This window comes from Nicotiana tomentosiformis, chromosome 11, assembly GCF_000390325.3.
Source record: "Nicotiana tomentosiformis chromosome 11, ASM39032v3, whole genome shotgun sequence".
In the NCBI taxonomy this organism is placed as follows: Eukaryota; Viridiplantae; Streptophyta; class Magnoliopsida; order Solanales; family Solanaceae; genus Nicotiana; species Nicotiana tomentosiformis.
Window position 1 is genome coordinate 23,031,555 of NC_090822.1, and position 10,352 is coordinate 23,041,906.

General features: G+C 39.6%; 1 protein-coding gene across 1 annotated transcript; it reads right to left on the reverse strand.

Annotated features, from left to right (window-relative positions):
* Window positions 1-6,439: 6,439 nt before the first annotated feature.
* Window positions 6,440-10,088, reverse strand: LOC104116164 (EIN3-binding F-box protein 1-like). The gene is made up of 2 exons (XM_009626964.4): window positions 9,856-10,088; window positions 6,440-9,092 (listed from the first exon to the last, which is right to left on the reverse strand). The coding sequence occupies exons 1-2, from the start codon at window positions 9,878-9,880 to the stop codon at window positions 7,177-7,179; spliced, it is 1,941 nt and encodes a 646-aa protein (XP_009625259.1). The 5' UTR covers window positions 9,881-10,088; the 3' UTR covers window positions 6,440-7,176.
* Between the last annotated feature and the right edge of the window lie 264 nt (window positions 10,089-10,352).

Here is a 10,352-nt window from a genome sequence, read left to right on the forward strand (position 1 = left end):
TGAGCAGCATCCAGAGCTTATAGTGGCAGCTCCTACGAGGGGCAGAGGTCTAGGCCGAGGCCGTGCCAGAGGTCGAGGCAGGGGTAGGGCTCAGCCTAGAGCCCGAGCAGCAGCCCCAGTAGTGGAGCCTCAGATAGAGCTTGACGAGGAGGTTCCATCCAGACTGTTCCTGCAGGGCCAGCTCATGTTCCGGAGGGATTCATTACCACTCCAGTACTTCAAGACGCTTTGGTCCGTTTGATGGGCCTTATGGAGAGTGTGACCCAGACTGGCACTTTTCCTATGGCACAAGCCGTCTCTTAGGCTGACGTGATTCGGACGTCTAGTTGTAAAAATAGGAATTTTAAAGTGTTCTTGAGAATTTCATTTGATTTGGTGCTAAATTCGTAGTTCTAGGTGTTATTTTGGCGATTTGATCGCGCGAGCAAGTTCGTATGATATTTATAGACTTGTGTGCATGTTTGGTTTGGATCCCCGAGGGCTCGAGTGAGTTTCGAATAGGCCACGAGATGTTTTAGACTTTGAAAAATCTGGTTTTCTGCAGATTCTGGTGTTCTGGCATGTCCTTCTTCGCGTTCGCGAAGGTCCTCTTGCGAACGCAAAGAGTAAACGGATGAGGCCGGAATTTTCTTCTTCGTGAACGCGGAGCGATGGGGGCGTTACCCTTCGCGAACGCGACAAGCTCATCGCGAACGCGTAGTGTTAGGCACTGGAGGGGAGTCAATCCTTCCTTCTTTGCGAATGCGAGCAATGTCTCGTGAACGCGAAGGCCGGGGGGTAGCCTACGCGAACGCGAACATGGTCTCGCGAACACGAAGGCTTGGCAGCCAATGCTCTTCGTGAACACGACAGTGGCTTTATAAACGCGGTGCACACTGTCTCCCAACACTTAACAGAATCCAAACACGGGATTTAGCCAAAAATATTCATTTTCTCAAAAACCAAACGGAGAGAGGCGATTTTCAAGAGTCATTTTCTTCCCCAATGCATTGGTAAGTGATTTTAAATAATTTTCTTTCAATTACTCATTACATTTTATGAATTATCAACCTAAAATCTAGAGTTTTCATGGTAAAATTAGGGGTTATGGTAGAAATAAGAGATTCCGGAAATTTGGGGAGTTAGACCTCAATTTGAGGTCGGATTCCAAAATTAATTATATATCCAGGCTCGGGGTGAATGGGTAAATGGATTTTGGTCCGAACCTCGGGTTTTGACCAAGCGGGCCTGGAGGGCGATTTTTAACTTTTTGGAGGAGTGTTAATGCACGAAGGGTGATGTCGTTCCATACTGTGAGTGTAAAAGCACGAAGGGTGATGTCGTATCATATTGTGAGAGTAAAAGCACGAAGGGTGATGCCATGCCATAATGTGAGTGTAAAAGCACGAAGGGTGATGTCGTGCCATATTGTGAGAGTAAAAGCACGAAAGGTGATATCGTGCCATAATGTGAGTGTAAAAGTACAAAGGGTGATGTTGTGCCATATTGTGAGTGTTAATGCACGAAGGGTGATGTAGTGCCATGATATGAGAGTTAATGCATGAAGGGTGATGCCGTGTCGTTTCTATTATTTTTATGGTGAGATTGAGAGTAAAAGCACGAAGGGTGATGCCGTACATTTTTCCTTACTATATTCGTTGTTTCTGTTGATTCATAGTATATTAGTTGTTTCAGTTATCATTCTGTTGTCATTCTTTATCTCGTATTTCCCCCAGCATGTTTCCCCCTCCCGATATGTCATGTTTAATTTTTCATTTCTGTTATTTATATATACATTGTTAAACTGTACAGGTTGATTTGTAGGTGCCTTGCCTTAGCCTTGTCACTACTTCGTCAAGGTTAGGCTCGATACTTACCAGTACATGGGGTCGGTTGTACTGATACTGCACTCTCACTTTCTGTGCAGATTTTGGTACCGGCTCGGTTGATCGAGATTTTGCTATTGGACCGCTATCTGGAGACTCAAGGTAGATCTGTCGGCGTTCACAGATCTTGAAGTCCTCGTCTATCTTTTCGGTTCTACTATTTCTTTCATTCAGACAGTTGTATTTCTTTCAGACTATTACTTGTAGTAAATTATAGAATGCTCATGAATTGTTACTCCAGATCCGGGTGGTAGTAATTAATACAGTTTTTATATATTCTGCACTTATTATATTTCATCTTAGTTAATTATTGTTATTTACTGAATGGAAATAAGGAATTGGTTTAATAATTCTCTAACGTTGGCTTGCCTAGCAAGTGAAATGTTAGGCGCCATTACGGTCCCGACGGTGGGAATTCCGGGTCGTGACACTAATGCACACCATAAATAACAAGAGGGTGACAGAAACTCCCTGGTAGGCCAAAGGCCGAAGCATCAGCAACTCATAGGATACTCAGACTTCTCCCAAGCTTGGTCCTCCGTGCGGGTACCTCACACTTAGTTCCAACCATCTAGTTTACTTTTGCTTTCTTCCAATGGATTTATTTTCCATGCTCCTACAAAATAAACAAAAACTACACTACAAAAATAACACACACAAAAAAACAAATAAAAAAACTAAAATAAAAATAAAAAACAGTAAAGTTGAGTTGCCTCCCAACAAGCGCCTAATTTAACGTCGTGGCACGATGTGAATCACTTTCTTCCTCCACTTCGAACTTATGAATTGGATCCCAAGTTTTGATTCTGCTTTATGATCATGCTCTTGGGATGGTGTAAATTCTTGCAAGCCAAAAATTAAATGATTCTTTATGCACTTTTTGGCTTTCAACCGAGGAGTCCGACCTTGCCTAGATGACCTTGAAATTTTCAGAATGTAGGGCTCATCTACCCATTCCTTTGACTCTTGCATTGGCTCATACAGATCAATTTTCATTTCACCATCCAAATACAATGTAGAGAAGTGTTTGGAATGAGGTCCAACACGCTCAAATACATGAACTTCGAGATGTTCAACATCCTCTACACCAATGACACTAGAGTCAACTGAATATTTATCTTCAATGTCCTCGGTTGACTCTAGTATCATGCCTTCAACATCGGCATCCTCAAATTCTAGTTGGCTAGGTTGTTGGTGTTCTACTCTTATCTCCTCCATCAGAGTGTCAACTGCTGACTCTAATTCACATTATTTTTTGCTACTATCCACCATATTGACTTGTCAAACATTCAAAGTTTCGACCACTTGACTCACTTGAGCCTTCAAGTTGTGAATAGTTGCCTCTTGCCTTAGTATCTGTAATTGTGTTTTATTATTTTTTTTCACAAGGCACATTAACATACCCTTGATCTCATTTAGGTCAGCATCCCCAGGTTCTTTGTTCCTAGTAACTTCACAAGTAAAAGTAGAACCATCATAATAAGGGATGGGGGGAGGATAAGAAATGTAAGCACAGACATAAAAGTGATCATCTTGACCACCACACATATCACACACATTCCACGCATGAGATTGAGTTGGTGCACATAACTCGCTTTCGAAAATATATTGATAATTTTGGCACGAGTGGTTTCCTCCACAATATGCATGAGGATGATCAAAAGTAGAATTACCAACATCAAAACTCCAATAATTCCAAGATGCCATGTTTTTCAAATCAACCAGTAAAACTAAAATAAAAAAATATTCAAATACTAAAAAAAAACAAAAATTCAGACTTGAAATCTAGCAATATGTACAGCTACAACTACACCGTTAGGTCCTTGGCAACGGCGCCAAAATTTGATCACACCCAACTATGCCTTATAAAAAGGAAAGCGACCGTTGCAAATATAATCCGGTTTACAAGTCCGGAGTCGAATCCCACAGAGAACTAAGGCTTAGCTACAGTTGTTCAATATTGCTAAGAAACACAAGTCCAAATAATTTTTTAATTATAAAGATTATAATGTTTATTTCTAACTAATTAACTAATAACTATTATAAAGCAGTAAAATTATCACTAATAAGGATGAAATTTGAGACAAGACTAAGGAGGTCTAGAGTTATGATTTTCTCAATTGTCAGAATCCTTCCCGCTATATTTTCTATAATTTCGCCTAAGTATTCTCTATCGATCGTGAGTACTTCGGGTGTTGTAATTCTCTTCCGAGCAGCTACTACAATTTACTAGACATATTCTTCCGAACTACGCTAGCTGGCACTAATTCACCGCTCACTAAGATCGCATCAAGGTTTCGTTATTCCTAATCCCGCCTTCAAACCCTCTGTATTGATTCCTTACATACGTTAAGAGTGATGTTGTTCAACAACTACCTAAATATGTACCCTTTTTCAAGCAATACATACTAAATAGGCACAGTCAATTGATGGCCATTCAATCAACAGCAATAAACACGTGGTTAAACAAGTAGAGAAATCCAATGGCTCAATTATATAAAATGCAACAGAAAAGTCATCCTTCAAAAGGTTCCATCAAACCCTAGATGAGAAAGTTTAGCTACCCATAACCATACTAAAAATCATGATAATAATTGAAAGCATTAAAATACATATTAAGGAAGAACGGAAGAGAAAACTCTTGTGATTTGTTGCTCCCAGTATTCTCGTAGCCTTCTTGCCTATCCAATAATGTCTCCCCTCTAACAAATAGGTTTAGAACCCCTTTTATACATGTTGGGGGCGTGTAGGGTTGAAACTACTAAGTTCTAGCCAAATTAGGATGAAATCCGCCCTTAGCCATTTCGCTTGGCGCCTGGCGCCAATCAGGACGCCGAAATTTTCCACTATTCTGCCTTTGGCGTTTTGGTTGGTGCCTGGCACCAACCTGGGCGCCAAAATCATACTCCCTTCAAATTCTTCTGTTTTTACTTCACTTTGCATGCAAACTTGCCAAATCACTTTAAATTGACTCCTACACATATAAATATTTTTATTAAGCTCGAGTCACAAATATTTACACCAAAATTAACAACATTGAGGTATAATGCAAGGCAAATTACATGCGAAAACATGGATTTTTAGCCTAACATCAGTTGCCCAAATGCTTAAAGCAGAATAATAAAATCACGGTGCGTGAATACTCATAAACAAAGGCACGCTATCGGAGGAAAAAATACTTCGGTAGCTGCCTTAAGACTTCAGAACTGTTAACCTAATAAAATGCTATAAACATTCAAGTCATGGTGGAAAGAAAATCATGATGAATACTCGGTACAGTTCGACATGGTGGAAAAAACAAAGAGACAAGCTAAAAGAAAAAAAAAGAAATTGAAAAATGTAGAATATAATAAATATACAATAAGGATATTAAAAGAATCGGGACTCACTATATAAATGAATATATGGTCGTCGGTATTTTTATGTCTTTCACTTTTTGAGTTCAACAAGTAACTACGAAACAGATGACTAATATGTGAGGAAGAAGTGCAGTAAATGAAAGGGTTTTAACGGGTTATTAATGGATTTTTAAAAAAAAGGTATTTTTTTTTAATTTGGTGGCTTTCCGTTAGGTGAAGGGTATTTTTAAAAAGTTTGGCTAACGGTAAGGGTAGATATGTCCCGATAGTATAACGGAGGGTAGATATGAATAATATACCAAAGTAGAGGGGTATATTTGACCATTTTCCCTTAATTTTAAAGGATAGTACATAGTGATAAATTCATAATCATAACTATTTTACTGTTAATACACTTATAGCCTCTTATTATGGTTTTAATTCACACATCTCATATATAAGTAACAATTTCTTCCGACAATATCCCAATTCCCAACCACAAAACAGTTTCAAAAGTTTGTCCAAAAAAGACATGGATATGCATCCCATATTTTTAGACTTTGTGAAAAGGTGCGAAATTCACAAAGCATATTAGTTAGAATAAATCTCTATAATATAGGAAACAAGGTGGACCTACAAATCCAGTCCATTGAATCGTTGCATTATATATAAACAGAGATGTCAACAATGATATGCAAGAAAAAAGTAGTGTCAAAAACAACCTAAGGCAATTCAAAACCTAATCCCCGAATCGAGGGACTGTGCACTTTCAATCTCGTACTTGCCTTTCAAATATGAATCGAGGGCCAATGAACAGGTTATCTAGTGCGCACGGAAGATGCACAGTGAGCAAATTACGCAATGCGCACTCGAGCAAATTACGCAATGCGCACTCGTTTCAGTGCACAGTGAACAAGTTACGCACTCCAAGGATAGCGACAATGAACAGATTATCTAGTGCGCACGGAAGGTGCACAGTGAGCAAGTTACGTAATGCGCACTCGTTTCAGTGCACAGTGAAAAAGTTACGCACTCCAAGGATAGCGACCGCGCATTTTCTTGGAATTTTCCCCCCACACAAAAAAAATTGATCTTCCACCTATTCAGGTAGAACACAAGTACTTCCTATGTCAAGTAGGATCAATCATCAAGCTCTGAGAGTGCATAATAATCTCTATACTTATGGTAGAAACATGCATGTTTTTCACAGGTAAGGAAGAGAAACATTCAGCACAATTTAGACAAACAGACAGTTTATTACATAACGAGATAGTTGCAAAGTACAAATCTGAAATACAGGGAACCTGCTACAAAATAGGACTTTTACAATCCTATTAAAAACTAGGACTTGGATAAAGAAGAACAACCTAGGAACAAACCTAAGTTGTCATGGCAACCAATATGGAATAGTTGCCATTACCAAGCCCCTGATTAACAGACACCATGCTAACAGAAATTGTGCAATGCCAACTACAGACTACGACACAAAGTAAACGCTTACAACAACAACAACTCTCCAACACGAAAATTACGAATGAAAACTATGAAATGACTGTCTGATTCTGCAGTGTAGTACCAAGGCAAGTGCATGACCAATCCGTCCATACAAGTTTAAGAGAAGCATATCAGTTGTTCAATACCCCCATGTTTGCAGCGACACGAGTGAAAACTTAAATACCAGGACTTTGGTAACTGTATTCTCAGGATACCATGGCTGTGAAAGAGGCAGCCTCCAAAAAACAGGAGACCGAAAAATTTGGAACAGGCTTTAAGTAAATGAAGCCTGCAAAAAATATAGCGGAAAAAGTTGTTTGTCATAGCTTCCCGGAAAACAACCAAGCCACTGAGGTATCACATAAAAACCACGATCATGTTCGCTTCAATCCCGCCAAGCTGAATGAACCAAGTAACTACCACTACTCATCGTCCGAATCCCTCCCTTTTGGATGCATTGCCTTGTGCCATCAGTTAGCTTAGGAGAGGATATCACATCTCCACAAGTCTTCAACAAGAATCTCAACTCTGCTGCTACTGATTGCATTGCAGTGTTGGAGATTTAAACCGACTAAGCTCTCCCCCAACTTTTTAAGAGCTGGAACGCTCTTGTTTGTTACCATGGAGCAACCTGATATCGAAAGAATCTGCAAATTTACTTGCACTCCATGGGATAAAGCAGCTACACCAGAATCAGTTATTGAACATTTTGAAACATCAAGATCGTTAAGTAATGGACAATTATCAGCAATTGCCACCAAGCTTGCATCTGTAACCTTCCTGCATCCGTCAAGATTCAGCACTTCCAAGGTCTCGCTGTGTAGCCTAGCTAGCGACAACACAACTTCATCGGTCAGGTTAAGGCAGCCGGTTATATTAACCTTGACAAGTCCTGCCTTGGAGCTCATCTCCAAAAGTGGGAGAAGCCCGGCATCTGTTATTCCGGTAAGCCCACTGAGATCCAAGTGATGTAGCTGAGGACACAGCATACCAACCATCGCTAAGCTAGTGCTACCAAATCCTGGACAGCTTCGGATGGACAACGATCGAAGAGATTCACAGGGTGACAACAACGAAGCTTGTAGAGGTAAATCTTTGACTCCCATACACTTCACTAGGGAAAGAGACTTCAACTTGCCGAAGTTTGAAACCGCATTTAGAATGCCTGCTTGGGTGATCCTGTTGCACTCTTCCAACAAGAGACTCTCAAGAGATCCTGTTGCAGCTCTAGCAAAAGCAACAAGTCCACCATCAGACACAAAGCAACACTTGCGAAGGCACATATGTTTAAGATTTGAACAGCCTTTTCCCACTGCTTCAAGACTTACATCGGTCACTCCTCTGCACAAAGTGATCGACAAAGAAGCCAGAGACTGAAGACCACGAGCATTACCCATAACCCAAAACCCCTTCTGACTGACATTACGAAGTGAACCGAGATTAAGATCGGTAATCACCTTGCCATAGTGACCGATGACAGCAAGCGAGAAATCCGTGATGTTTAGGGAATTAAGTTTCACTTTCTTCAACATTGTAGCACCTGACGAGAGAAGGCTAGCAACTCCCTGATCCCCTACAAGAGGGCAGTCTTTAATAGTAAGAGACTGCAATTTGGTACAGCATCTTCCAATAGCTTGCAGGCCCTCATTTCCAATATTTCGACAAGATTCAATCGTCAAAGAAGTCAAACTCGGGCAATTCTCTGCTATTGCAACTAGACCTTTGTTGGAAATTGAGGGGCATTGGGATAGATCCAGCTTTTCTAATGAATGACATCCCCTCGCGATCTCGACAAGACCTTCATCTCCAACATAAGGAACATTCCACAATGAAAGAACCCTAAGAGAAGGACAACCATGGGCAACTGCCGATAGACCAACATTAGTAATACCACGAACCGAGTTGCTCCCCCGAACTGAGAGCTTTCCAAGACCCCCACGGCTGGAAGTTCCGACTGCAATAGCAGCAAGTCTAATATCTGTAGCTTTCTTCCCTTCTAAACACCTAGTAAGGTATCCATCACACTCTACTTCAACATCTTCATCAGCTGAGACCATTTTTCCATCACTTGAATCCCCATTATTAGCAACTGAAATATCGGTATGGCTCTGGATCTCGGAGTTCCTTACATTACTCGAGAGCATAAGCCAACGTTTAGAAACACAAGCTGCTGCACTCCTTTCACGGCCTCCCTGCAATCTTCTGAAGATCTCAAATAGGCATTCGTCGGGAAGTATTTCAATGGATGGATTCTTTGTCCGCTCTTCAACAACAAATGGTCCGCTAATCCGCGCCTTCTTCCTAAGAGGGCAGTAAACTTGAGCATGACCAAGTGACAACATAAGACCCAAATCTGCTGAACAAAGTGACCCTCCTGAATAGAACTCATCATCACCTGAACATCAAATAGCAACAACTTCATCAGCTATCTTTTCTGCTAATCAACATCCTACACCATACTAAAAATGAAGTATTCCCAAGATACTGATTTTATCCCCATTTCCTCCAAAATCTAATCTTTAACTTCATTCAAATGTAGTCAAATTATATCAGAAGCAAAAGCATGACCAGGTAAAAACTCGTTACACATAAACTGAAAACTAAGATCTACCTACAACAACAACAACAACAACATACCCAATATATTCCCACAAGTGGGGTTTGGGAGGGTAGTATGTACGCAGTCCTTACCCCTACCTTGTGAAGGTAGAGAGGCTGTTTTCGGAATTAAAATCTACCTAATAAGAACCAATTATCAGGTCATTAACAGACAATTCTAGCTACGAAGATCAGAGCAATAATTCTTATTCACACCTTCTATATTAGAAATTACCAATGTTTAATATAGATTCTGAACAAAAGATACATAAAGAGTTACCTAAACACAAAAAAGTCTTTATAGGATTAACATCTTTAACCAAAGCAATGACTTTTCTCTCTTCCATATCAAGAATCAAGCTCTAACATATTCATTGAGCACTACAATAAATCTATTCTCAAGATTCAATTTTTTCCTCTTTTTTTAATGAAATAACTATGAATCGAATCAGGACAAGTAAATCAGCAGAAACTAAATACAACCCAGATGCTAAAATCCTTAAAACTCAAAACCCCATAATTTCAAAAGGCAGAAAAAAAGGAGGAAAAAATTAACTCACCACTGTAATTAACAAGAGTAGGCATGGCTGCTGAGCAAAAAGAACCAAACTTTGTACCAAGAACAACAGCACAACCAAGATTTTATCTTCAACCAAGATTTGCATTTACATAAAAAAAAAGTTCAAGATTTTCACTGAAACCCTATCTAAGTAGGGCAAAAAAAATAGAGAGAAAAAAAGAAGAAGGTTGTTCAAAGAAGAACAAGTAATGTTCTTTTTGCTTTCACAAACAGTTATGGTGAAGTGCATATATATAATAAAAACAATAGTACATAAATTTAGTTAATAAAAATTATTTATTATATTAATTAAATAATGTATTTGGTGAGGTGTCAAGTCTACATAAACATAAATCATCGCCTCTTTCTCCAGTTCTTGCACCATTCATTGAATCATTCCCAAAACCGGTTTTTTTCGGTTTTCTTTCATTTCCTGCCACTTGTTTCTGCTGCTTACATCACACCGGTTCACATCTTCTTTTCCGGTTCTTTTTTTCC